The sequence below is a fragment of the Girardinichthys multiradiatus genome, chromosome 6 (assembly GCF_021462225.1).
Source record: "Girardinichthys multiradiatus isolate DD_20200921_A chromosome 6, DD_fGirMul_XY1, whole genome shotgun sequence".
Classification (NCBI taxonomy): Eukaryota; Metazoa; Chordata; class Actinopteri; order Cyprinodontiformes; family Goodeidae; genus Girardinichthys; species Girardinichthys multiradiatus.
In genome coordinates this window covers 10,018,728-10,046,623 of record NC_061799.1, presented here as the reverse complement: position 1 = coordinate 10,046,623, position 27,896 = coordinate 10,018,728, and the positions used below count along the sequence as shown (strand labels likewise).

Here is a 27,896-nt window from a genome sequence, read left to right as displayed (position 1 = left end):
GCTTTCTCCATTTCTGAGGATTACGGTAATCTGCTTTCCTCTATTTCCCAGCCTCTCTGTGCTGAAACTCAGTATTTTAATCTGTGTGTGGCTGGGGAAAGAACAGAATAAAACACATCTGCAAAAAACTGATAAACAAAATCAATCCATTCTTCTTGCACAGTAGATTTATTTTCCAAGGCTTGATTCTGTTTTTACAAATAACAGAATGAAAGCACACTTTCCAACTTTGATGAGAAAAAAAAACCCATCAAGTTACAATGGTCATTTACTCCCCCCCCCCCCCATATTCTAGTTTCAGTGTGACAAACTTGCACAATATAAAGAAACAACCTAAACAATAAAAGAAAGGCTGTGCAAATCTTGGACAATCAGTGGTTAGATGTGCCACATCACAACAGAGAGCTTTAAAAAGAAAACAAAAATCTAATGAAAACACGAAACTACATGACGAACCTTGACTTTGGAGTAAATATAGTAGGAGTTCAGTAGCTTTACTAGTGCAGATGATGCGCCCCGATGCCCCTCCCATCTGCCGACAGACCCCCATACCGCATGTAAAGTGCAATCACAAAAAGAAAGGAAGAGGCACTGGGCAGTAATGATAGTATACATTCACTGAGTGCTGATTTGTACACATATGATGTTAGACGGAAAGTGCTTCAGACCGAAAGATAAGAGTGAAAACAGGAAAACATTCAGCTATTCACCAGGGAGTTAGCGCTTTGGGATGTGGGTAAACAGAAAATGTTGCTTTAGCTTTAACTCTACGAGGAGGCATCCTTCATGGCAGAATATTCCATCTCGTAATTTGCACACAGATTAACAGACTTAGTTTATTAAAAGATCCTATCCAGTCACGTTAGTGTGTATATGTTAGTGAAAAACTAATAAAAACGCAGTTGAATAATGAAGCATGAATTTCAGCTGCAAGATTTCACAAAATATATTTTTTAAACTTTTGAGAAAAAAAAAAAAAACAAACCGCCCAGCTTATTCTGGTTTGCATGCATTTGGGTTGATGACATCACAAGAGGCACAAGGATGGAGCTCATCACCTAGCACTGGTAAACACTACGCAGACAAGACACTTTTTAGACAGATTCGGACAGACTCCAGTAGCACTTGAGCTGCAAGGGATTTAACTTTACATGTATGAGCCAGAGTTTGACTCCAGCTGGATGAAAAACTCTTGATTAAAGAGTAAAAAAGAAATTTTGAAGTGTACAAAAGCAAATAAAGCTCATCAAATGCCTTATGAGTCACCAGATGCATGAATCCCTGGAAGGGTAGGTTCTTTCTTGATTAAAACAGTTTACAGTAAAAATCAAACAAACTACATTTACAATTTGAATAGTGAATGAATGAATGTCCTAGAAAGGTCTGGCTAGCAGCTTTAAAAGAAATCTGGAGACAGACGCAGTTGTCATGGCAGCCTCCAGAATTGTTCTCAACATGAAGGTTATTTTACTAAAGACACATGAGTGAGTTAAGAGTAGGGCTGCACAATATATGATAAATACATCATCGCTGCAACATCAGTGTGTGCCATATTCATATCACGAAGGGATGTGTGGAGTGCAGTAACTGTGGGCTAATACATTCCAAGTATTAGAAACGTCCATTTTAGATGCTAATGTAATATTTAGCCAGTTGTATACAGTCTCATGGCAGCAGATGTTCACACTGGACACAAATGACATCACTCAAAATGCTAAAGGTCACAAAGCGATGAAAGCCCAGATAAGGAGAGGAAAGGAGGAAATAGGCATATATCGCAACTGATATCATCATTGCATTATTTACCATAATTTTCGCCATCACAAGATTTTCTAATATGGTGCAGCCCTAGTTAAGTCTGTCTTGTCAGTTCAGGAATAGCAAACGATGCTGCGTTTACTGCATAAACTGCCTTTTTAGGAAGGTTCAGAAAGATTTCTTCTTACCCAATTGACAGATTCAGTAAATCTGAATTATTCATGCATTTTCTTCATTGTTTTCCTTGTCACAGGTAAGAAGCTCCAGGTTGTTCTGATCTGCAGCCATGAGATTGAGATGTGATTATCAGACTTCTGATGCTGCGTGAAGACACAACAAGTGATTGTGATGAGGAGAATTTAGCAATGCAAGAGTTTCTTGCATTTAGGTGGACTTGTGAGTTGTATTTTTCAAAGAAATGCAACAGATCATAGCACAAGTTAGATAATATTAGTACCTGGCAGTAAATAATCATTCAAATTTCATCTGGAGTTTTTAACTCTTCCAACATAACCCAGACCTATGAGGAAAAACAAAAACACATTACATCGTTCATAAAGCATACTCTGCGTAGACGAACTGAGAATTAAGAACTTTAAAATATTCATAAACAATATTGTTTTTAGACCCCTATGTCCCGCACTAATAAAATGCATAAATACAGTCTCCTTCTTGTTTACCTTAAGGAGACAGGTACTACAAACAAAGATCCATTGAGAAATCAGCTAGTAACAAGAATTGGATATTTTTGATCAAAGACTGGATCTTTTTTCCCCATCAGTGACCGCACTATGACTAAACGATCAGTAAATGTGCATAAAACGAAGTCCGAAGGTCTGTAGTTTGTTCATGGTGCGATATAGCACGCAAGAGCTAGACTTTCTGCAGATAACAGGAAGGCTGAACAGAGTACAGCATAGTAGCTCCATTTAACACATGTTGGATTTGGAAATGCTGGCAGCCTTTTGTCAAATCTCAGACTTGACGTAAAGGCTTTAAGTTTAAAATGTAAAATTTGTTATAATTTTGTCTTTGTTTAAAATAGATTATTAAGCCAGGAAAAATATTTTGGAAGCTGTCCTGCTTTATAAAAATTGGTATTGGCATATGAAAGATTTCTATAAAACTGGAGATTGAAATGTTAGCTGGCTTGACAGAAACTACAGCTTTAATCAGAGAGTTTTCAATGGTAGTCACAATGTTTGTTCAATATATCTTAAAAAAGACATTTCAGCACTCATTTAGGATCTGTTGTACACTAACACGAGTGGCGTTGTGGTTATGGCGCATCTAATGTTACTTTAGATTCAACTCTCCAGTTAAGCCATTAATCCTGCTTTGTAGTACACACCTGTAGTGGTTGGGAACCTGAGCACAAACAACAAACTACTCTACAGTAAAAAGAACAGAGAAATAAGCTGCTGACTGAATTTACATCCTTTTCAGTTGGTCCAGTCCCAACCAACAACCAGCCATTCAGGGGCAGAAACGTCCTATTTTTTTCCAGTGAATGCACCTAAATGCTAAGAGGTCATGCTTAAAACAACACTTTTTAGTGGGAAGTTGTTACTGAAGGAAGGACACTCAAAGTTTGCAATTTTCAACATCAGTGGGGTGTTTAAAATCAAGTCAGAGGAAGCACAAAAGACGTTAGAAGTGATTTTAAAAGGAAAGTGGATTGTCTACTGAGGCATGCCGGCTGTTAATTCAGTCTGCCGTAACAAAGAGCTATTTAATTATTGGTTTATTTTTCAGGGATACTGAAATCAGATCATCGTAACAAGTTAGTTTAACATGGTACAATGTGTTGAATGCAGTGTTTCTATCCAATGGCTCCTTTGCTAGACTTCGGTGGCAACTGGTCATTCCACCTCTTTGTAATTTCATATATTTGCAGTTTTGGTCATTTTGTAAACCCAATTTTTATCTGGAAAGAAAAGAAGCCATCTCCTACAGAACGTCAATTCGTGTCCATGTAATTTTTTAGAATTAGCAAAGTGTGGATTGACCGAGCGTCCACTTCAGCAGATAACAGGAAGTTTGAAGGTACTACAGCAAAGTTGCTTAGGTTTTATAGTTTTTTAAAAATAATTTCTAGCTTTCACCCTCAGCCATGCTGGAACATGATGGATTTGGAGTTTTTGAAACTTTGGGTTTGGGTCTGCATTCTCAGAACTGGATGCTCTTTCCAGTTACAAAATTTAACCTGACTAACCGTTCTAATTTAAGATGTTAAAGATGGTTTAAAATGTCAACTCTAATCATTTTGTCTTTGTTCTAAAATAATAGTTAACCCTGCTTTACAACGACCACTGTGCTACACACACAGTGTGATGTCACCTCTATTAAACTATTAAATACAGCTTACAGACAGAAAGCTGTACAGTCAGTATTTGGTACCTATAATCCATAAAAGGAAAATGGACTAAGCTAAAATCTGTATTGGCAGGTCAAACGGTTACAAACACCGAGAAATCGGCCATATAAAATCAAATTGGTGCCTCGCTTGAGAGGTTGCAGCAGATTGGATGTGGGGTAAAAGGAGCATATAGATGCATATGTTTTTTTAATCTCAATCGAAGACCCCTTTTCCACTTAAAGTACATGTAAATACGAAATATAGGTGGACCTTTGAGAACACAATTATACAGCCTTGATTGGAAATTGCCTCATTCAGGGAACTGACTCACTGAAGAGTCAGGTTCTAGATCTTCCAGCAGGCACACCATTCTTGTGAATGTCTGCTGCTCATGAACATTGACAGGAAATCAGTAACTACCCACTTTGCCTCCTTACAATAACTCCTTCTCTGCTATGTGACTGTATAGAGTTCATCTTTGCTGCTCTCACAGAGCGTGTATCCACAAACCCGTGGTCTCCAGCTCCACCTCCAGCTCCAGTTGAAGCCCTGGCTCCAGCCCAGCCCCTTCCTGTCCTTCTCCTTGGGTGGCAGCAGAAACACCACGCAGCTGGCCACCAGGATGTGCCACAGCGAGTGTGTGTAGTAGTAGTTGCTCTCAGTCTCTGCAAATATGTACAGACACACTCCGACGAGGGAGCAGAGCGCTCCGGGGATCAGGTAGAAGACCCATCGCTGCCAAGAGGGCGGGTAGCAGTGTCTGCGGCGAACCCCCCTGTACACCTGTTTATGCCAGGGACAAAAAACAGGGAAGCCGACACATAAAAAGTGGGAGTTTTATCATTTTTGCATGCTTTAAACATCCTTAACTTGCAAAGAGCATTAATGCCAATATGTCTCTTACCCAGGAAATGACCATTAAAAGTATGGCACAAAGGATGGGGGCCAGCAGGTTCCACAGGCCCTTGCGGTCCAGTTGCATCGACATGGCTATCAACAAGGCACCAAGCAAAAACAGAGTCTACACACAAAAAAGGAAGTAAAAAGGACCAGGTGAGGATATTAAAGCTGTCATTAGCTAATAAAGTAGCCTAATTATGGAAGAAAAGGTCAACGGTGTCTTACATATTTGGCTGTGTCTCCAATGCGAGCCATGCAGAGGATGGTGACCCAGATGGCACAGATTGACCCGAGAAAGTCGCAGTACTGCAGGGCGTCGTAGTCCATGATGCACAGAACCGCTGCACCTGGCTGATCACATGCATGGTAGAACTACAGGAAGAGATGTGGAAATTGATGATTTATTGAACACTTTCTACGCTCCACATTCAGCCAGCAACATCAGAGACAAAGGCTTCCATTCTGGATGCACAGCTGTGGGTATCTGTATTTAGCCTCTTTTACACCAGCACCCCTAAATACTGGTTTTACCCACTAACAATGCTCATCACCCTGAACACACCAGATCTACAAGGAAACATAAGAGTGGCACCATTATGCCATTTTAAATGCTTTTCTTCAGCTGGCACATGGAAACTAGTCAGTGTTGATAAGGTGGATAAAGCTAAAGGCAACCCTTGAAGAAAACCTGCTGAAGCAGTGGTGTCCAGTCAGTCCTCAAATGCCACCGTCCTGCATGACTTACTGTACCTGAAACAAGACAATGGTTCATCGCCCGGGCTCTGCAGAATGTAACTGCATGAAGAGATAAGTCAGCCATTTGATTCAAGTCTGTTAGGACAGAGAGGCGTCTAAAACATGCAGAACCCTGGCCTTTGATAACTGGGGTTGTGTTAGAGGCTGTAAAAGACGTCAGACTGGGGCAGAGGTTCACCTTCCAGAACAACTACCCTAAACGTACAGCCAGAGCCAGAGCGGAATGGTTTAGATCCATGTTTTAGAAAGGCCCAGATGAAGCCCAGACATAAATCCAACTGAGAATCTGCAGCAAGCCTTGAAAACTGTTGCTCGCAGTCCAATCAGAGCCTGAGCTTTTTAGCAAGAAAGAAAAAGCTAATATTTCACAGCCCAACAGGCCTGGAGTTGTACTTGCAGCAAAGCATTGGATCAGGATGGGCGCGTAATTTTCAGATTTTTATTTGTAAAGAAATATTTAAAACCATGTGTTAGTCCTTCCACTTCTTTGAGTATAAATATCTCAGCAAGACATTGTATTTGTATATTTATAGCTTTGCACAGTATAGCTCCAAAGCATCTTTTGCCTACAGTATTTGTAGCAGATGATTTTACAGCATGTTTCTGTAATAAACCAATGTTTTCTGTTATAGAAAACAGATTTCCAGAACCCCTTTCATTACAGCCCAAAAAAGATTTGTCTTCTCATATTTGGTTTGTAGCAGTGTTTACCGTAGAGAAGAACATGGTGAAGAGGTAGACGGAGGCCTCGGTGATGTAGGAGCGTCTGATGGCAACCACGATGGCGGGCAGGAAGAACAGGTTGCTGAGTGTGAGCAACATGGTCGCTGTCAGCTGGCGGCTGTATGACTGGGCCGTGGAACCGTCGGTGCAGCCCCAGCCTTTCCAGCCTGCAGATGTAAAAAACAGAATTGATGCATCAGTACTAGTGTTGGATGTCTCTGCTTTCTCAACATGTTAATACATGAGTAGTAACCTTCTGGGTGTACTGCAGATCAACAGTACAACCAGCTGCACCACCCTGCAGCCCCATGATTAGAACTCCTTGTAGCAAATCAGAACGGTGAACATAAAACTGCACATTGGTCAAGGACGCTCAGTCAGCACCATCTCCAACCCATATGCCCTAAATTAAAGTGTTTAGGAATAGTTCTAAATTGTGAGGGTGAACAAACTGTCAGACTGAAACCATCTAAGGTTTTTTTTAACATTGAACTCACTTGATTTCTCTCAACTTATCCCTAATGAATACAATCACATGTAAATGACAGCACAGGTAAAAGTGTGTTGTGTATGTGTGTGTGTGTTACCTGCGGTGCAGACACAGGCAGCGTACAGGTAGGTGTAGGACCTCAGCAGCCGACATTCACCATACGGCCCACAATCCTCCACACAGGCACTGATAGACACCTCTGGGACCACAGACACCACAGTGGAGTTTCCACAGTTACTGCTGCAGAAAGAAAAAACACAGGACCAGCAGAAGCATGAATACTTTCTGAGATCTCAAGACTTAAAAACAGAACAAAACAATCCCATCTGCAGATAAGAAGCAGAGAGGAAAATAGAGTCAAGTCAAGTTTATTTATTTAGCGCTTTTCAGCAACAAGGCACTCAAGGAGGACATTACAATAATACAGAAAATCAAACAACAGAGGTAATAAAAAAAAATAAAGAGAACAGAATGATGGATAAGAAAATGAAAGGAAAATTTGACTGAAAACTTAACTAATAATGTTTAGATGACACATTCAAAGGCCACTCTAAATAAATACGTTTTTAATCTCGATTTGAAGCAATTTAGGGTTTCGGCGCTTTTACAGTTTTTCTAGTGAAGATGCGGGCAGCAGCGTTCTGGATCAACTGCAGCTGTCTGATCGACTTTTTACGCAGACCTGTGAAGACACCGTTGCAGTAATCAATTCTACTAAAGATGAACACATGAATTAGTTTTTCAAGGTCCTGCTGAGACATTAGTCCTTTAATCCTGGAGATGTTCTTTAGGTGGTAGAAGGCCGACCTAGTTACTACCTTTATGTGCCTCTGAAGGTTCAGGTCTGAGTCCATCACTACACCCTGGTTTCGAGCCTGATTGGTGGTTTCTAGCTGTATTAACTGAAGCTGTGTGCTAACTTTTAAACGCTCTTCCTTTGGTCCAAAGATTATTACTTCAGTTTTGTTTTGATTCAGCTGAAGAAAATTTAGGCCCATCCATGCATTGATTTCTTCTAAGCATTTACCAAGCGCTTGAATGGGTTCATAGTCACCTGGTGACATTGTAACGTATAGCTGTGTGTCGTCTGCATAGTTATGATAACTTACGTTGTTGTTTATTAAAATCTGAGTTATGGGGAGCATGTAGATATTGAATAGGAGGGGCCCTAAGATGGACCCTTGGGGAACGCCACATGTGATTTTTCTGGTCTCTGATGAAAAGTTACCTACTGACACAAAAAATCCTTCGAGTAGGATTTGAACCAGTTGAGTGCTGTACCAGAAAGGCCGACCCAGTTTTCCAGGCGCTCTAATAAAATGGAGTGATGAACAGTGTCGAATGCAGCACTAAGGTCCAATAATACCAGCACTGTGGTTCTTCCACAGTCTGCATTTATACGGATGTCACTGAACACCTTGACAAGAGCAGTTTCTGTACTGTGGTGAGCAGGAAGCCTGACTGGAAGACATTGAAGCGGTTGGTCGTTGTTAGGAAGTTGTTTAACTGTTGAAAAACAGCTTTTTCAATAATCTTACTGATGAAGGGGAGGTTTGATATAGGCCTGTAGTTCTGTAGAAGCAACTTGTCCAAGTTGCTCTTTTTCAATAGAGGTTTGATAATTGCTGTTTTCAGGGCCTGGGGGAAAACACCTGACAAAAGGGACGTGTTTATTATTTGTGTAAAATCAGATGTTATGACAGGCAAAGCTTTCTTAAGGAAAACTGTGGGTAAAAGATCGAGACAGCAGGAAGAAGAGCTTAGTTGCTGTGCGATTTCTTCTACGTTTTTGTAGTTTATTTGGTGAAATTGGGAAATTTTGTCAAAATCAGTTCTAGTTGGAGACAACATTGGTACTGGAGTTGATGTGGATGTACTGACTGCCCCTCTGATCTTTTGGGTTTTTTCAGTAAAGAATTTAGCAAATTCATTACAGGCCCTGGTAGAGTGGAGTTCAGATGTTACAGTTACAGGAGGGTTTGTTAACTTGTCGACCGCGGCAAATAATGCACGAGCATTGTTAATGTTTTTGCTGATGATCTCAGAAAAGAAAGATTCCCTTGCATTTTTCAGATGTAGGTTATATCTGTATAGTCTCTCTTTATACAATGCTCAAAAAAATAAAGGGAACACTCAAGTAACTCATCCTAGATCTAAATGAATGAAATATTCTCATTGAATACTTTGTTCTGTACAACATTGAATGTGCTGACAACAAAATCACACAAAAATCATCAATGGAAATCAAATTTATTAACCAATGGAGGCCTGGATTTGGAGTCACACACAACATTAAAGAGGAAAAACACACTACAGGCTGTCCTTAAAACAAGTCAAAATGACACTCAGTAGGTGTGCCTGTATGACCTCCCTACAACGCCTGGGCATGCTCCTGATCTGCCAACTCCTGGACAGTCTGTGGTGCAACATGACGTTGGTGGATGGAGCAAGACATGATGTCCCAGATGTGCTCAATCGGATTCAGGTCTGGGGAACGGGCGGGTCAGTCCATAGCTTTAATGTCTTTATCTTGCAGGAACTGCTGACACACTCCAGCCACATGAGGTCTAGCATTGTCCTGCATTAGGAGGAACCCAGGGCCAACCGCACCAGCATATGGTCTCACAAGGGGTCTGAGGATCTCATCTCGGTACCTAATGGCAGTCAGGCTACCTCTCCAAAGAAATGCCACCCCACACCATTACTGACCCACTGCCAAACCGGTCATGCTGAAGGATGTTGCAGGCAGCAGATCGCTCTCCACGGTGTCTCCAGACTCTGTCACGTCTGTCACATGTGCTCAGTGTGAACCTGCTTTCATCTGTGAAGAACACAGGGCGCCAGTGGCAAATTTGCCAATCCTGGTGTTCTCTGGCAAATGCCAAGCGTCCTGCACGGTGTTGAGCTGTGAGTACAACCTCCATTTGTGGACGTCGGGTCCTCATACCATCCTCATGGAGTCGGTTTCTAACCGTTTGTGCAGACCCATGCACATTTGTGGCCTGCTGGAGGTCATTTTGCAGGGCTCTGGCAGTGCTCCTCTTGTTCCTCCTTGCACAAAGGCGGAGGTAGCGGTCCTGCTGCTGGGTTGTTGCCCTCCTACAGCCTCCTCCACGTCTCCTGGTGTACTGGCCTGTCTCCTGGTAGCGCCTCCAGGCTCTGGACACTACGCTGACAGACACAGCAAACCTTCTTGCCACAGCTCGCATTGATGTGCCATCCTGGATGAGCTGCACTACCTGAGCCACTTGTGTGGGTTGTAGAGTCCGTCTCATGCTACCACGAGTGTGAAAGCACCACCAACATTCAAATGTGACCAAAACATCAGCCAGAAAGCATAGGTACTGAGAAGTGGTCTGTGGTCCCTACCTGCAGAACCACTCCTTTATTGAGTGTGTCTTGCTAATCTCCAAAGATTTCCCCCTGTTGTCTATTTTATTTGAACAACAGCTGTGAAATTGATTGTCAATCAGTGTTGCTTCCTAAGTGGACAGTTTGAGATCACAGAAGTTTGATTTACTTGGAGTTATATTGTGCTGTTTTTTTTTCCTTTTATTTTTTTGAGCTGTGTAGATAATATAGTGAACTTGGAGTCCAGCCAAAAAAGGATGCAGTATGTTACAGCAGTATGCGTGTGTGTTACCTGTTGCATACGAGCTGCAGGGTGAGGTACCATGTTGTGGACTGAGGGAAAGGCAGCCTGACCACAACTTTAGGGACACTGACGTTGATGCCGACACCATATCCCCCAAACAAAGCTGTGGAGAATCAACAATGTACATTACAGTTTATTAGGGCTGCAACTACAGATTATTAACTTATCGATCAATCTGTTGTCTATTTTGTCAATAGGCTACATTCCGCGACCTGTGGTGACGTACGTCCGTTTAAATCTAAGCCACATCGACCACTTCCGGTGAAACCCTGCACCCAATTTTTCAGCGGTAGCTGCTTGAGGTAGACTGTGATAGACACAGAAGTTAAAACATCTGCGGTGAAGTTAAAACATCTGCGGTTTACTGGTACAACAACTAAGTTCTCTTGCATCCCACTGTGCCCAGTGCCTACTTAGTTTCTTCCATTTTCCTGATGATGAGGAGGTAAGACCACAATGGATCGTGGCTATCCGCAGGGAAAACTTTCCCATAAAAGCTCACACTCTCGTGCGTAGCCGGCAGTTCAAACCTGAGGATATTCAAGAGCCAGCCTCAGAAATAGGGAGACGGAGATTAAAAAAGGGAGCTGTACCATCGTTGTTTGAGTGAAACAATTACTCCCTTCCAACTCCAAGACTGGGTATATCGTAGAGAAGGCAAATTCCATTCCAGTAACATCGCGACATGATCCAAATCATGCAAGTAGCCTGTCAAATTAAAGACAAAACTCTTCTTTTCACGTCTCACTGCTTTATGTAAAACAAACTACAAAACCAGGAGCCAAAGATGAGGCTTTTTTCTTCCACTTGGCTCCTGTAATCCACTGTCCATTTTCAATGAAGGACGTTGGCTACGTGATTTTTGTAAACACCCCAAGATTGTATTGGCTTTGACAGTTCAATAGACTTGTCAATCACCCATATTGATCTAGATCAGGACTTTTTCACAGTGTGGCCTCCCCTAGGGGGCGCCAGAGCTCTTCAGGGGTGGCACAACGTGAGGAAAAAAATAAACCTAATAAAGTAACTGGGGACCTTTATTCATCTAATGGATCTGTATACTCATTGTATTTATAAAGGTATATATTAATTAGACAGTGAAGACACATTAATTTTCCACTTTTAATTTCCTCATCACAGAAAAACACAGTGGAGGGCAATAATTCTGTTTCTGCCCCTTCACAAATTGATTCTCTTGTTCATAGTGTTACTTCATCATTGCGTGATGCATTAGACAATGCAGCCCCCTTGAAAAAGAAGATAATTATTCATAGGAGGCAGGCTCCTTGGTTTAATTCAGAGCTGCATACTTTAAAGCACAATGTTAGAAAATTGGAGAGAAAATGGCGCTCTACACACCTAGAGGAGTCCTACTTAATATGGAAAAATGGCCTACTGTTGTATAAAAAAAAAACTTTGCCAAGTTAAAACAGCTCATTTCTCATCATTAATAGAAGAGAACAAGAATAATCCTATGTTTCTCTTTAGTACAGTTGCTAAACTTACACAGAGTCAAAGCTCTGTTGAGCCATCCATTCCCTTAGCTCTCAGCAGTCATGACTTTATGGGATTCTTCTTAAATAAAATTGATCCTATTAAAAAGAAAATCTTTGACATACTCCCGAAGATGATTACTTCATCCTCAGCAAGTGAGACAACATTGGAAATAACTGCAGAACCTGATTTGTGTTTGGACTGTTTTGATCCTGTGAAGCTTCCTGAGTTATCAGAAGTATTAGCTTCATCTAAACCTTCAACTTGTATGTTAGACCCAATCCCAACCAAATTATTTAAGGAAGTGTTCCCTCTGATTACCAGCCCCATTTTAGATATGATTAGCCTGTGGATATGTACCACAGGCTTTTAAGTTAGCTGTAATTAAACCTTTACTTAAGAAACCTTCGCTTGATCAAGATGACTTGAAAAATTACAGACCTATATCCAATCTTCCATTCTTATCTAAAATTCTTGAGAAAATAGTTGCTAATCAAATGTGTGAGCATTTATATAGCAATGACCTGTTTGAAGAGTTTCAGTCAGGTTTCAGAGCTCATCATAGCACTGAAGCAGCTTTGCTGAAAGTCACTAATGATATTCTTATGGCCTCAGATAATGGACTTGTGACTGTACTGGTTCTGTTGGATCTCAGTGCTGCATTTGATACAGCCGACCATAATATTCTCTTAAAAAGGCTGGAATATGCTGTAGGGATCAAGGGAACAGCGCTAGGCTGGTTTAAATCTTATTTGTCTGACAGATTCCAGCTTGTTCATGTAAATGATAAATCATCTTTAAACTCCAGGGTTAATTGTGGAGTACCACAGGGTTCAGCTCCCAGTTTTGGTCCGTGAGGCAGACACCCTGTCTACTTTTAAGGCGCTTAAAACTTTCCTTTTTGATAAAGCTTATAGTTAGAGTGGCTTAGGTTATCCAGAGCTATCTCTGTAGTTATGCTGCTATAGGCTTAGGCTGCTGGAGGACATAACGACCACTTTCACCCTCTTCGCTACATTCTCACACTACTCTCTAATTTTGCATTATTTGATGTTATTTCAGTTTTTAACTTTATGTTCTCTCTATTCTCTTCCTAGAAGCTACACCTGGCCTGACTCTGTGTCTACCTGTGACACCTTCCTAGAGGGGGGCATCTTCCAAGCTTCTGCTGCCGACATTTTAATCCTCACCCTCTACCGATGATCCACTTCTCTCAAACCCCCAGTCGGTCGTGGCAGATGGCTGCTCACACTGGTTCTGGTTCTGCTGGAGGTTTCTTCCTGTTAAAAGGGAGTTTTTCCTCTCCACTGTCGCTACATGCATGCTCAGAATGAGGGATTGCTGCAAAGTCAACCCCAGTGACTGTCCACTGTCTCTACATGCTCATTCAGGAGGAGTGAATGCTGCAAGTCACTGACTGGATACAATCTGCTGGGTTTCCTTAGACAGAAAAACGTTTTATCCAATTTGACTAAATAACTCAATCTGACTGCACAGTTCAATGGTTAGGATTAATTGAAATGTATGTACTTGACTTGAAATCTATATGATTCGATTGAATTGACTTAGCCCATTCTAAAGTTACCCACCTTTCACACAATGCAACAGGAAACAACACTCTCCAATATTCTGACCTCTGCCTTCCTCCCTCCCTGTTGGTTGGAGTAAGGGGGAGTCAGGTTTAGACTAAACCGGCTCAGTTATGGTTGAGGTGCAAACACACCCTCCATTTCTGCTACCTGTATGACCCCTTCTCTTTTCCAATGGTTATAATCAGTCTGACAGAGAGAGGTATCCCAATCATTGCGGTTTTTAGTATAACAATGACCATCAGTGGGCTCTACATGGACAACCTTTATCAGTTTATTATTTTAATTAGTACCCCTACACATAGCCCCTTCCAAAATGGCCAAACTCTAACACTCAGTAGTTTAATCTAACCTCCCCAACAACCCTACACCATTCAAAACCCCATTGTGAAGTGCCTTGAGACGACATGTGTTGTGAATTGGCGCAATATAAATAAAACTGAATTGAAATGAATTAATTAATCAAGTTTCTGATAAATTCAGAAACGTGGTCAGGCACTGGACAATAAATTAATTCACCAGTGTCACAGAATATCAAACTTCCCTTGGCTGTTCCATAAGTTTGAAAAGTCAAATAAAACAAACAATAGCCCTATATGAACTCAGCAGAACACTGGCTTTTACACCCTTCACCCCAATACCCATACACTATAACAACATGTTGGGAACATCAAAAACACATACTTTAAAGCCATGACAGGGCTTGATGTTGCAGAAAATGTGTCCTATTTCTTCACATTTAGACTCATAACACAGCAAGGTAAGAAACAGCTTGTAAGCTGCTTTAGGTTTCCAAATGCTGATAGGTTTATCATGGTATGTGCTGCATATTCTCAGAACATGACATTGTAATATTATTGCTGAAGATTGGAATGATGATATAATAACCCACATTTACCTCACTGATCTCTTCCTTTTCAAACACCCAAATGTCCCCGTTACTTCCCCTGAGCTTTAAGATTTGGATTACTAAACATCTAGCTCAGGTAAGGGAATACAGTACAGTGAAAGTCCAGCTAATTGACAGATAAACTGTTGGCAAACAGAGTTATAATGCATGGCAACTGGAATATAATAGGGAACGCAGGCTGCAGTCAAAGCATGTAAGTCCTAAAACGTTTTCTCTGATATTTGCATTGGGCAGTATCCTATTTTATAATGTTTCTGACTGTAATTAAATATAGGAGTCTTACACACAAACTCTCTGCTCTAAATTAACAGTAGGACTCATTGTTATTGTTTCTAACTGGAAACTCCCATCTCTGCATTTTCTAATTTGGGTTTTTATGCATATCCCCTGGTTTACCAAGTCTGCAGAAAGTACAACTGCTTCCCAGCTTCCTCACGTAATAACATATGCCTTAAATATTCTTCTGAATGACTAATTTTAAACTGCGATAATTTTAGATCTCACAGTTGAAGAGAAAAATATATAACTGAATCCAAATATAATATTCAGATGTGTAACTACAATCAGTTTTAGTTAGGCCTTCATTTCTTTACAAACCACTGCACATAGAGTGCATCATTTTAGGAATTTACTCAAGGAAGCATTAAATAAATGTATTTTTTTGCAGGTTACTATTATTGTACCTGTGCGGCAGGGCTCAGAGTGGTTGAGTACGAGGACTGGAGCCCAAGGAGAAAAACAGGCCACGATACGGTTATTCCCCAACGTAGCATTAGTCTATATTAGAAAAAAAAGAAAAGACAGCTCACCCCTGTGTCTTAACTGCATACACACAGACAAGTCAGTGATTCAGCATTACTCACAGAGTTGAGTGTGAGCTGCAGGTTGAGTGTGCCCCCAGTAGCCTGTGTAGGCAGGGGGAAAGTGAGCAGTGTTGGTTGCGTGTCTGTGATGCTGATGTTCGATCCGTTGGCAGGGGTGAAGCGGAGCGACAGAACGTCCAGCTCCTCGTAGAGCATGGGAATGCTCCACACACACGCAGACAGTTGAGGTATAAGCGCCTCAGATCCGTTAGAGGTGACTGAGGCAGGAGCCCCTGAGCTGTTGCCTGTTGATGTCGAGTTGGAGATGCTGCTCTTGCCAAGGAGCCTTGTGATGTCGTCGTCTGCATTAAGGCCTACACTTTTGGGCTTACATGCCACTGACCGAGATATAAACAGAACATGAGAATACAGAAAAAGTGTAATGCAAACGTCCAATCCTGGAAAAAAACCTGTTAGAGGTTGCGAAATGCTTTTTACTTTTAAAATCAGGTGCTTCTTTGTGTTGGTCTATCACGTAAAATCTGACAAAAACATATTGAAGTTTGTGGTTTAATATGTCAAGATGTGCAAAAGGGAACTATATGGTGTGTGAAAGCTCAGTGTTCACCTGTGTAGTTTGACACAATCCTAAAGGTTACTGTTTGGTTGACTTGGCTGGTCTCCACAACAACCCGTAACCAGGTGTCCCACGGAGGGTTAGAGAGGGATGCAGAACAGCTGCTCCCTGAGCAGTTCACCGTAGCCTGGCTGTGCTGCAGGGACGCCGAGCCGAGCCTGAGAAGCAGCGAACAATTTCTGCCCTCTGCTGCCTCCCCTGACGAACACTTAGCCACAGAAACTGAGAGAGATGAGGCGAACTCTGGCACAAACAACCTGAGACACAAATGCCTCAGATTAATACATGTACTGCCAATGAAGGAGGAAATTCATTTAATAAAACATAGATATTAGACAAATTACTTAAGACGTGCAGGTCTGTCAGGGGCTGCGGTCTGTGTCAGGAAGGTTCCCTGCTGTAAAACTGGCGTGTCCACCGCTCTCCTGACCGACAGCTGCGGCTGGAAGTAATAGGAGCAGGAGGGGAAACCCTAAAACACAAAAAAGGCAAAAGTCCTTTTATTCCAGTGTTATAATAATAATATAATACACAAAAAGCAAGAAAGTCAAACAATTATCAAATACACGCATGGAAAGGTTTATTTAGGATAACATTTTTAAAAAAGACCTTCTTCAATCAAGATACTCCCAAACAAACCTGCTTGTTAACTAAAGCCAAAGAATGTTGTTAAGCAGCACAACAAACAGAACCATCCATCTACCCACCGCTCCAGTTCAGCGGGTTACAGAAACAACCGTGGCAACATGCACAACTGGATTGCGATTACTGGCAGGCTTAAATGGGACCAATTCCCAGGTGGCACAATGAACTTTACATTACTATCCCCCGTACATATTACAGCGCAGTCTAAAGTTACACTGATGTTTACATCCAATCAAATGCTTCATCACACCTATATCGCTTACACCGGAGGACAAAAGTTGAGTTCTACTTTGTCAAAAAAAGTGGGTCATCTACTTTTTCCCGCTGCTCTCCTGTTTCGCACAGATTAGCTTTAAGGTGGCGCTGTCAGCTCTAAACAGAGGCTCCACTGGGTTGGAGCTCCAACTTTAGTGGGTTGGATTTATAAACCCCTACCTGTCTAGAACACTTCGTGCCACAGTATCACAAAACAAGTCTAATGCACAGTGTTGGCTACTCAGATCTGAGGTGATCTTGGATCTTTGTGTGAAAGCACAACAGGAGAATCAATAAATGCTGTGGACAAAAACAAAAGTCTGAAAACATACCCCTTAATCTATTAAAAGCCCTTAACAAGCAATAGAGTTTGTAAGGGTGTGTTCACACTAGGAAAGTCCTTTGGTCCACTTGTTCACTCCGGACCAAAAGCAGACTTCATTTGGTGCGGTTTGCTTGCACATTGTATTTTTTTGCAAGTGAACTATTACTAGTAAACAAAGCCATGCATGTGATGCTCGTTGCTCCCATTGGGCAGAAATAACTAGGATAGGACAGACCACACACCTGAAAATGGAGGAAAACTATCATGGAAGTCCATCGTGCAGCATTGTGCTGTTATTACAGCTGCAAAATCATTGTAAGGATGAAGAGCATCTTATTCAACGCAAGTTTCATGACGTTCTATTTCTAATTTTGGAACCCCGTCGACGAATGCGTGCTGGAAGCCTAAGGAGAAAACGTTCTCTGTGTGCCCTGACCCACAATGAGCTGGCAGCAGTGTTGCTTAGCAACGGTCGACTGATCAGGTAGGATTTTAGTACAACAACGTTCACTTTTGCTACCAGCTATGGTGTCTTGTTAGGCTTAAAGAGACATGTTTTCTGTGGTTGGCAGGTGTGAATACATTGTTAGAGATGAGGCCTGAAACTTCTTATGATGAACAGAATAGAAGTCCTTGGAGCCAAAGACATCCATCCATCCATCCATCCATCCATCCATCGTCTATACCTGTTCAACCTTGCAGGGTCACAAGGGGGCTGGTGTTCCGTCTCCAGTATTCACTGGGCAAAAGGCTAGGTACACCCTGGACAAGTTGCCAGGAACACACAGCACAAACAACCATGCACACACACACACACACTCACACCTAAGGGTAACCAATTACAACAATTATGTTAACTGGGGAGGAAGCAGGAGTACCTGGAGAGAACCCACACATGCACGGTGGGAACAGGCTGGGATTTGAACCCAGACAGAAGTGCTACCAACTGCGACACAATGCAGCCCTGCATCATGAAACAGCAGTTTGGAAATTCCCTGATGCAAAGTTTTAATGAAATCATCATGCAAATGTGTCTAATACAATCCCTTTGGTTCATGTTTTTGTCATTCTTGTTTCCCAAACACTGGTTTAATCGGAGCATCAGGAAAGGATTTTTACATGGCAATGTCTTATTAATAACTTAATTAAGTTATCAGAGATATCCAGTATGCAAAGACATTGCTAGTGATTAATTCTTACTCAGTTCCTATACTGTCAAATATTCACACACACAAAAAAATCTTCCTCAGAAAATTCTGATTTTTGGGACACATAAAATAGGAATGAAAACACAACCTATCCAGTATCAAAACAGAGACAGTAAAATAAAAAAATCTCTGAACAAACCTTCTGCTCTATGCGCCCGTCATCCTCAGGTAAATGAGCAGCAACGAACCAATCCCCTGGAGCCGGGTCAGAGAGGTTAAAAGTTGTGGAGCTCTGGGAGGTTACCGGTAGAGTTAGAGACAAAGAGGGGTGCCAGAGTGTTGAATTTGGAAACAGCGTCTCTGTTGGGTTTATGACCGGAGGGGCGCTCCATCGAATATGGCTGAGAGTAAGTGAAAAATGTTCGGTTCAAATAAATCAGCCAATGATAGATGTAATGTTTCATACCAGAGTTGTATGTCTTACATGCTGACGTTGTGCTGTCCGCAGTTAAAGCTGTGGCCCTTCTTCACTGAAAAGAGCCAGTAAGCGATGGCGGTCTCCTCCGGTATGTGGAACCTCTGCAGCCTGACGTTGGCATACCAGCCATACTTTGACAACTTCTGAGCAGGTCTGGACGACAGCTCAGATACAAAAGTCACTTGTCCGTCTGTCGGGGGGAAAGGGGGTGCTTAAAAAGGGCAAAACATTTACAACATGTCTGAATATCATAGAGTTATTAACAGTTAGTTGACATGAAAAGCATGTTGGAAAAAAAAGACTATTAATAAAACATGCTTAACTTTGGAAACTAGGCTGAAAGCAGCTTCCCCGAGGAGGAAACCTTTACCTCATTAATAACCCAACCTCTTCAAAAGGATTTAAATAAATATTTCCAAAAAAAAAAAGCACCAATTTTGAGCTGAGATGGTGGACTTGAATTTGCTTCACCTGTTTATCTTTTATCAAGTGATCAAAGAGCTAAAGTTTCTTCTTTTTGGTCTCTGCTCTGACGTTTTCGCTTGTAATTCAGGGTAAAGATCTAAACATTTTAGTGATAAAAGACTGATATCAAATGCATCAAATCTCAATCTAAATTCCATTTTTGAGCTATTAATAAATATTAATAAAAGAAAATTTAAGAAGAGGTCAAATATAGGGACATGTAGTTTGAAACATAAACGGGGATGATCTCCTTATTCTTCCACTTAATATTAAATTCTAACTACCGAACATCCTGCAACACAGTGTTCTCTTGCTTGTGTTACAGCCTCTGGAATAAAGAAATTGGAATTTACATTTTAGACCTTGAAGAAAAAAGAAACTCGGTATCGGCCAGGAAAAGCCCGATCGGTGCATTTCTATTACATACATTTTGTATTGTTAAACTTCTAAATTTGTGTGCTGCTATAAAGCAGCTGTAGCTAACTGAATGTGGGCTTTATAGAGAACATTTTAACAGCAGACATTTCAATCATTCATTTAATCAGCCTTCTACGTTGGAGACTCATTTAATGGAAGTTTGCAGGTTTAACGACATGCTTCTTTGTCACGGCCGTAACTTAAAACCAGGAAACTATAATAGTTAGAAGTCATGCTAATATCGGTCCTTCTCTTCTTCTCTTGATAAAATACCTACCGTCGCCTAACGTCCAGGTTGTCAGAGCGACGAAAAGCAACCAACGCAGAAAGCAGACGTCCATGTTTTTTCTCTCCGAAACTCCGACTGTTACATCTTCCCAAGTCCACCTGCGCTGCCACACATACATTTAACAAAAAACACAACAAAAAACATTTACCTGCTCAGCACTTCCGGGTTTCTGTGCGAATACGTGATGCGTCACCAGAGTGTCGACAGAGGGTGTTTGAAGGCTGTAGGAAATGTGAGTGTGTCCTGCTGTTTGTCTTTGTTGCTCATTTTAAAACTGATGTCACACCACAACAAATGGAAACGGACAAAAGCGTTAAAAGGTGTAAGCATATCTAAACTGCCGATGTGTTTTGGAGAGGAAAGAATCATAAACCGTGAGCATCCCTCAGCAGACAATCTGAATGTCACATAACAAAAACTTTATCAATAAAGAAAACAATTCTAAGGGTAACTGCAAAAACAGACAAACAAAAAAAAAAAAAAAAAGAAACACGTAAGCAACATTTGTTTATTTGCTGTCATTGTTGTTGCATTTTTAAATACAGTAAAACAAACATGGCCTCCACAATTTTAAGTTATAAAATTCATATTTTATAAAATAAATATATTTATTTATATCGCTGTGTGGGTGTTGCTTTTCGGGATGAAGCTTACCTGTGGAGGTGTCCCTCCACCCCGGGACCACCTCCTGGGTACGGGAGCTGGTTGTCCCTATAGGGTATCGGTACCTCATACTGGGAGTATAGAGTATGTATGGGGAGTGTGAGTGAGTGAGTGTATGACATCCATTGTTGTCTTTACGTTCGGTGCGTGGATGTACGTGTTTTTATGTGTACGCATGAGGGTGGGATGTGTGATTGTGACTTTGTGTGCCTGTTTTTTGTGTCAGGTTGGGTCTTGGACTGCTCCCTCTCCTGGATCAGTTTGGGCCCTCCACACCACACTACCTACCAGTGTACTTGTGGTTCTCGGTATCCGGGGCTGGGTGTTTTGGTGTGTGCTGTCTCACTCCCAGTGGCGGCTTGCCGGGGCCTGGACCCCTGGGTTCTGTCGGGCCTCGGCTTGGGGAGTGATATGTCCCAGGGTCTTGGTCTCTGGGTCTATGGCTGGATCTACTCGGGCGTAGATGGCTGCCGTTGGGGCCTGTGGGCTCGTGGCTGCAGCTCCCAGGGGCTTCTGCACTTTGGCTGCTGGGTGGTTCCCCGGAAGCTCTCCCCTGCCCATCTCTGTGGGGGTTGCATTAGTCCCGGCGGTGGTTCTCCTGGGGTTCCTGCGCTCTGGGGGGCCTTTGGATGTCTGTAGCTCGGATCTTCTCCGTATCTGTCCCGGGTCCAGGTCTGTGGCTCCTCACACTCACTATAGCATATTTTGATGGAGAAACCTTGTATGCACATGCGCGCTCACACTCAGACCCACAGGTGTTTAGATTCAGGTGTTAACAGATACATAAATGTTCTATATTGAGCTGCACTACCCATTAAATACATCTTGCATTCATAAGTAACATGCACTTTTTGGTGAAAAAGCTGGTAATATGAACGTTTCTGCAGGTGTAGAAGCAAGCAGGGGGTTATCTTGTATTCTCTTCATCCTTCTTTCATCCACACTATTCTCCTTCTCTCCCCTATTCCTTTTTGCCCCACCTTTCTCTCTTTCGTGCTTCTTTTTTTCCCCTTTTCATTTCTGTCTCCGTGTCCGTAACAACTGAAATAATCTGAAACCAGCTTCTAAAAAAGTTTAGTTTTATAAATATCAAGCAGAGTTTTAAAGCATTAGCTGTAATGTTCCACTTGTGAAAGTAAATCTGTTGGGCTTTTTCTTGGCACTCAGAGAACAATTCTGAACGCTACTCTGCCGGACAGGACACGATAAAAAAAATAATAAATAAAATTAATATTTGAAATAATCATCTTTATTAATGCTTATTTTTTCTTGATTACAGCTTTGTCAAAGCTTTACAAATCTGAGACTAGGTGGTATAGCAAGTAGATCAAAGATGACAATTCATTTTTGCATTCATAATGTTAACAATTTTAACAAGAATGGACCACTCTCTGAACCTCCTCTTATATAAAAACAGGGATTTATCATTAAGAATTTAAGGATTTTCCCCTTTTTCTTTAATTCAGAATATCTTCCCTACACCTCCAATGCTATTGGACAGTTTTTAGTGTGGTAGTGCAAACTTTACACAGAGGTAATCGAGTTAGAGTTTTGAAGCAATATGCAGCAATAACCTACTAGTTTAAACAAATAACAGGAAAGTCACATCTTATGTAATTTATTATTTTAAAATACACCCTTATTAGAAAGAATAAATCATGCACAGATGTTTTCTTTTTTGTCTACAGCTACTGACCACAAATACTTTTGGGTGGGATTTTAGGTGACTGACCAACAAAGAATAGTGGAAGAAAATGTGTATATGGGTTTTAAACATTTTACTAATAATCTGAAAAGCCCCAAAGTTAATACTTTAAAATTACAGATGCAAACTTTTTGGTCCTTTCTCCTACATGTTTGCACATTTTCTGGTCAAAATATTTCAAGCTCAGATTGGATGGAGAGTGTCTGTGAACATCAGTTTTCAAGTCTCGCCAGCTTCTGGTCTCTGCTTAAAAAAAGCATCTTCACAGCATGATGTTGCCACTGCCATGTTTAGGCATTTAGATGGTGTGCCCAGGGTAATGTGTATTGTTCTTTTCCTAACCCACATGCCATTTTGCATGGTGACCAAAAAGTATATTTTGGTCTCATCTGATAAGAACACCTTCTTTCACATGTTTGCTGAGTCAAACAGGACTTCCTGAGGCTTTCATTCAGTGATGCCTTTCTGCCACTCTTTCATAAAGGCCAGATTTATTGAATGCAGCCTGTCAAGCCTCTCAGATTAGTTGGATGGTCGTGCCTTGGTTGGTTTGGATTGTGCCATGCTCTATCCATTTTGAGATGACTGACTGAACAGAGCTGTGTGAGATGTTCAAAGCCTAGGGTGATGTTTTCTAACCTAATCCTGCTTTAAATATCTCCAGAACCTTCTCCCTGACCTGTCTGATCTCTTTCTTGGTCTTCATGATACCGTTTGGTCATTGATGTTCTCTGACCTACCTTTTATTGTGGAAACAGATGTGTTTTATTTGGCGGTATTAGAGTAAATGGGCTTAATACAGATAAACAACTTACTCTTCAGATTTTTGTCAATCATTCCACTTTGCGTTGGTCTATCACACAAATCCCTACTAAATGTATTGAAGTTTGTGGTCGTCATGTGATAAAGTGTGGAAAACTGCCAAGGGGTTATGATTAGGCAAAGCAAATCCCTGCGAGGAGGCCGAGAGCAACAACAATAACAAAGAAATCCCCCATTCTGATGCCACACATAGGAAACAATCAATTATCAAGAATCTTACAGTTTAAAGGCAATACATTAATGTAAAGTGTCCTCATGGAAGATCATAAAAATGTTACATCATCCTTGGACTCCACCCAGGACCACTGAGCATCATAACCCAGTAATTCTTTCTCATCACCAGCTGAACTCTCTTCCTTCTTCACCTCATCGCTCTTAAACACTGTTAAACTCTCCTGAGTTAGATGCACAGAGTTTTTCTCTCCATTTTGACTAGTAGCAGTGGGACCAGAGTCAGCTTTCAGTTGCCTTCTTCTGCTGGACCTGAGCAGAGCTCTCCTAATGGTTTCAGCACCGTTTCTGATGTGCAGCCGCGCTGAACTCGACCCCATTGTTTGTGACTTGGATACATCCGCACTAACCAAACTGTTGGCAGCAGTAAGTGGTACCTGACTGTAATTTTCAACTTTGAGTGATTTATAGGCACTAGCAGCCCTTGGTTCAGATGTCTCAGCATGTGGTGGTCTTTGATCTGCTGGTGTTGCATTGGCAGTTAGCCTTTTATCCCGATGGAAGGCAGGACTTGGGTCTTCTCTGTTGGGAATAACAGAAGAAACAGAAATGTACACTTCACCTAAAATCTGAAAAGAAAACCCTACGATTAAGAAGATTTTACATACTGTGAAGTCAGATCAGTGGATCCAGGTTTTAGAGATATCTGCAACATTCAGCGGTGTTCACTTCACTGACTTGTAAAATATGACATTCAGAGTTTTCTAACATGTGGCAGGTTTGCACAAATCTAGAAATCTTTACTTTACAAAAATGTTAATAAAATTCAGGAAATTCACACCGTTTGATATTGTGTATTATTGGAGCCATTTCTACAATAAAAAAAATGGACTAAACTTGCACAGCACTTTTCTAGTCAAATTGACCACTCAAATTGCTGGTACACTACATCACACTTACAACTGCACGCAGCCTCATACACTGAAGTGTAAATGAGTAGGCGTTTTGGTGTTAAGTGCCTTGCCCAACGACACTTCAGCATGTGGCAGGAAAGGACGGTGGAAATGAACCCACAAGTTTCTGTTTGCAAGACAACTACTCTTTGCCTCACTCAAACATTGGCTTGTATGAGATTAATCTCGAGCAGAAATATCACAGTATCACAATATTGCCACAAAGATGACATGAAAAATGTTTAATTGCTTTATTCTGAAACAGTAAAGCAATTAATCCTACTGCTGGCTTTGTGATTCTGAATTACACATGTTAACTAAAATATAGAAAAAATACAATTTTATCTGCTATTGTGCTCTTTAAATAGTGACAACTGTAACATGATATGAGCTGGATAATTAGTACAATATCTGCTAAGTATCTAGCCTGCAGTCAGCTGCCTATCAGACATTCCAACCGTACCTTGCCAAATAGAATTTAAAAACAGGATTACTTTTCAATGAGTGATAGAAAGCGCTCCTTTTAGTTTCCCCGCCATGACGATCTATGTTTTTTTATTATCAGCTCAAGCGTTACCAAACAACCAGACATGTCTTTCTTAAAAGCAAGGAAAATGTGTCAGCTTCTTTTTCAGCCAGCTGATAAGCAGTGTCCATTCAAGTGGGGTAATGCCAGCACATTGTTATTCTATATTCTATTCAAAACTTCCTTCTCTGAGACATTTTCTCTGACATCCCATTAAGGAGGCTCTAAACTGTAGGAACAACATGATGGAGAGTTTTGGCTTTGACATCCTAACCTTTTAAAACCTTGGTACCTTTGACTGGAAACAGCTGATTTCTTTTCTATGCAAGAGAAAAAATGTAGGAGGCTTTTTTTTCAGCCAAGTGACCAACAGTGTGCAGCAAAATGTTAGGAAGGGACTGAACTGCATTAGTCCATGTTCTATAAAGCTAAAGAAAACTGGCAGTTTCTCCGATGTCTCATCTAAAACAATTTTAACTGTAGGAACAATACAAAAGAAACGTTTTTAAACTGATATTTTGAAACTTTGGCATACCTTGAAAGCGGTAACCAGCCGTCTGTTGGCTTTGAATAAAAACAAATTACAGCAAGATCCAGGCTCAGAAAAACATCAGGCTCGACGATGATGACATAAGGTTGGATCAGTGTCCTAAAAGCTTCATTTATGCTTCTCTGATGGCAGCATTAATTGAAATAGCAGACAGATTTTAGAGAAATATGTGCCACATTTAAGAACACATTTGTTTCCACAGTGTCTCACTATTTTCAACAGGATGACAAAAATTACCTTCTGCACGCATTACAGTGGCATTGCTGAAGAAGAAGAAGGTACAGATTATCTGCCAGAATATCTTTTTGCAAATCGTGAGAGGTGCTACAAGTTTTATAATCCAAGTTTGACTTGAAATTAGTGGTACAGGTCAAGTCGATCCAAATGTATGCGTATCCAGGTTGATTCTATCCTAAATAGAAGCTGTAGTAATGCAACAATCTTAATATTTTAGAGTTAGCATTTCATCTTCATCTGAAGATCACTCCTATGACATTAAAACTGTGAGCGTAGAACCTGAGTTTCAGCATGCTTCGCAGCCTCACACACCTGCAGGGAGATGTTGAGGGAGCATGCTCCTCGACAGTCACCAAGCTGCTTAGGCTGCTCGATAAGCTGCTGCTGGTTAGGATGCCCCTGTCATCGATCAGCCAGCGCATGGTCTCGATACCTTCGTGCACGGCCACCAGCTGCCGCAGAATCCTCACATTGGCACAACGGATCCATCTCTGCAGGGACAGAGTGGAGGGAACATCTGGTTTTACATATGTGTGTCTACACCAAAAATTGTACTTCATGCAAAGCCGTCACCACAGTGGAGAGCCAGTCCATTTTCTTTCATGTGTTGATGGTATGCGTGTATAAACTATGAATCCCTTTATTGGAGATACATATTTCCCAGTATAATGAATGTGATCTTCCTGATAGAAAAAAATATTCACAGACAACATTGTAAAAATAGAATTATATTACAAAAAATGATTAAAAACATCTTGAGTGCAGTTATGATTTATGGATGAAATGTTAAGTTTGTCACCCAGTGAGTGAGCCTTGGGTGTTCATTTAAAATGACATGAAAGATTAACAGTGGAAATAGGAATGAGGAAGGACCAGAGAAAGAATCCAGCCAGAATGTGCAAACTGAGTGGAGACAGATGAGAGGTGTGGTGAGACAGGTGACAATCTAAACAATCAGGAAAGCAAATGTGCACTTAAAGTGGATGAGAGTGAAATCCGGAGGAGTCAGTTCAGAGGAACTGATCAGTGATTGCTCCAACAAGTTAGGCAAGTTTTGGCCCAGGCTAGATGGGCCAAATCCTGATAGATGCGCACCAGTGTGCGCCTTTCTACACTGATCAGCCTGTAAAGGTGGATCACTGTGGAAAGGCGCACAGAACGGAGCAAAGCAGATTCAGGAGGGGGAAGATGAACAGCTGAAAGTGCAAAAGAAACGTTTACCATCTCTTGCTTTAAGTTGTTGATTTTATCAGATAAATCATCTGAGCTGTGCTCTTCTCTGTCCAACGCATCAGATGTCCATCCGCCTTCGCAGTCCGCAGCGTCCTTCATCCAGACCAGGAGACTTTCTGGCGTTTTCCTCCCGATCTTATTTTCTAGCTCATTTAAATCTGGGCAGAAATCACTGAGGATTTCCTCCGACATCCTGACAAGCATTAATCTCCCGCAGATTATCCCGATCACTGACTGTGGAGGAGGGAGATCCTGAGCGTAAACTCTCTCAGACCTCCCTCCTTCTGTGAGAGATCAGTCCCAGAAAAATCACACATCCACAAGTCATCACTCCCACGCCTATTATTATCGACTCACAGCTCTGTCCAGCCGGTGTGTGTTCCTGAATACTCCACAGTAAGGCATGAAGTGACAAATTCTGTCACAGCAGCCCACAACAGGCCGTGAAAACGCTGGAAGTGTGAAAGAACCAAGTCGTGCGTTGCTGCTGTCCTGTCTCCATTTATTCAGCGCTTGTACCTCTGGTACAGACCCGAAGCATGATGCTGATGGAAGGTGGAAACGCTCTTTGTGAAGTCCTGAAACAATGAGTGACAGAGGAGGGGGGGGGGGGGGGTTCCACACCGGAGGTCACATGGGAAACTTTTCGGAAGCACCTTTGAGCGTCGAGCAGCCGGTGATGATGCAAAGGACGTGACTCATGCCAAATATATGATACCACGTGACTGCCATTGTATTTTTTTGGGGGTTTTTGTTTAGTTTTTTTTTCATTCAGAACAACCTTTAGTTGCCCCTGATTTCAAAGCTAATATTCAGCAATGAATGCAAATGAATTAAGAATTTAAACAAAATTACATTTAAATGTCAGGCTGAGCATTGCCTCCTTCCTCATTCCTGATATTTCAAAAAAAAATGAAAAAAAGAAAGAAAGAAAGAAAGA

The 27,896-nt window shown here is 41.4% G+C and overlaps 2 protein-coding genes across 7 annotated transcripts; both read right to left on the bottom strand.

The window, feature by feature from the left end:
• Positions 1-149: 149 nt before the first annotated feature.
• Positions 150-20,238, bottom strand: pgap6 (post-glycosylphosphatidylinositol attachment to proteins 6). 5 transcript variants are annotated; one of them, XM_047368214.1, is made up of 15 exons: positions 20,085-20,238; positions 18,932-19,115; positions 18,647-18,848; positions 16,419-16,546; positions 16,066-16,331; positions 15,498-15,835; positions 15,318-15,411; positions 10,630-10,744; positions 7,084-7,226; positions 6,485-6,663; positions 5,243-5,389; positions 5,022-5,138; positions 4,628-4,900; positions 2,216-2,278; positions 150-2,078 (listed from the first exon to the last, which is right to left on the bottom strand). In XM_047368214.1, the coding sequence occupies exons 1-14, from the start codon at positions 20,212-20,214 to the stop codon at positions 2,234-2,236; spliced, it is 2,361 nt and encodes a 786-aa protein (XP_047224170.1). In that variant the 5' UTR covers positions 20,215-20,238; the 3' UTR covers positions 150-2,078; positions 2,216-2,233. The 5 variants fall into 5 exon arrangements, 4 of the variants coding, with proteins under 4 accessions (XP_047224170.1, XP_047224172.1, XP_047224169.1 ...); XM_047368216.1 differs by having other exon boundaries at positions 150-2,036; XR_007038693.1 differs by having other exon boundaries at positions 2,216-4,900.
• Positions 20,239-21,986: 1,748 nt separating this feature from the next.
• LOC124869419 lies at positions 21,987-27,523 on the bottom strand. 2 transcript variants are annotated; one of them, XM_047367252.1, is made up of 3 exons: positions 26,945-27,523; positions 26,003-26,214; positions 21,987-24,039 (listed from the first exon to the last, which is right to left on the bottom strand). In XM_047367252.1, the coding sequence occupies exons 1-3, from the start codon at positions 27,158-27,160 to the stop codon at positions 23,550-23,552; spliced, it is 918 nt and encodes a 305-aa protein (XP_047223208.1). In that variant the 5' UTR covers positions 27,161-27,523; the 3' UTR covers positions 21,987-23,549. The 2 variants fall into 2 exon arrangements, with proteins under 2 accessions (XP_047223208.1, XP_047223210.1); XM_047367254.1 differs by having other exon boundaries at positions 26,036-26,214.
• Positions 27,524-27,896: the final 373 nt, after the last annotated feature.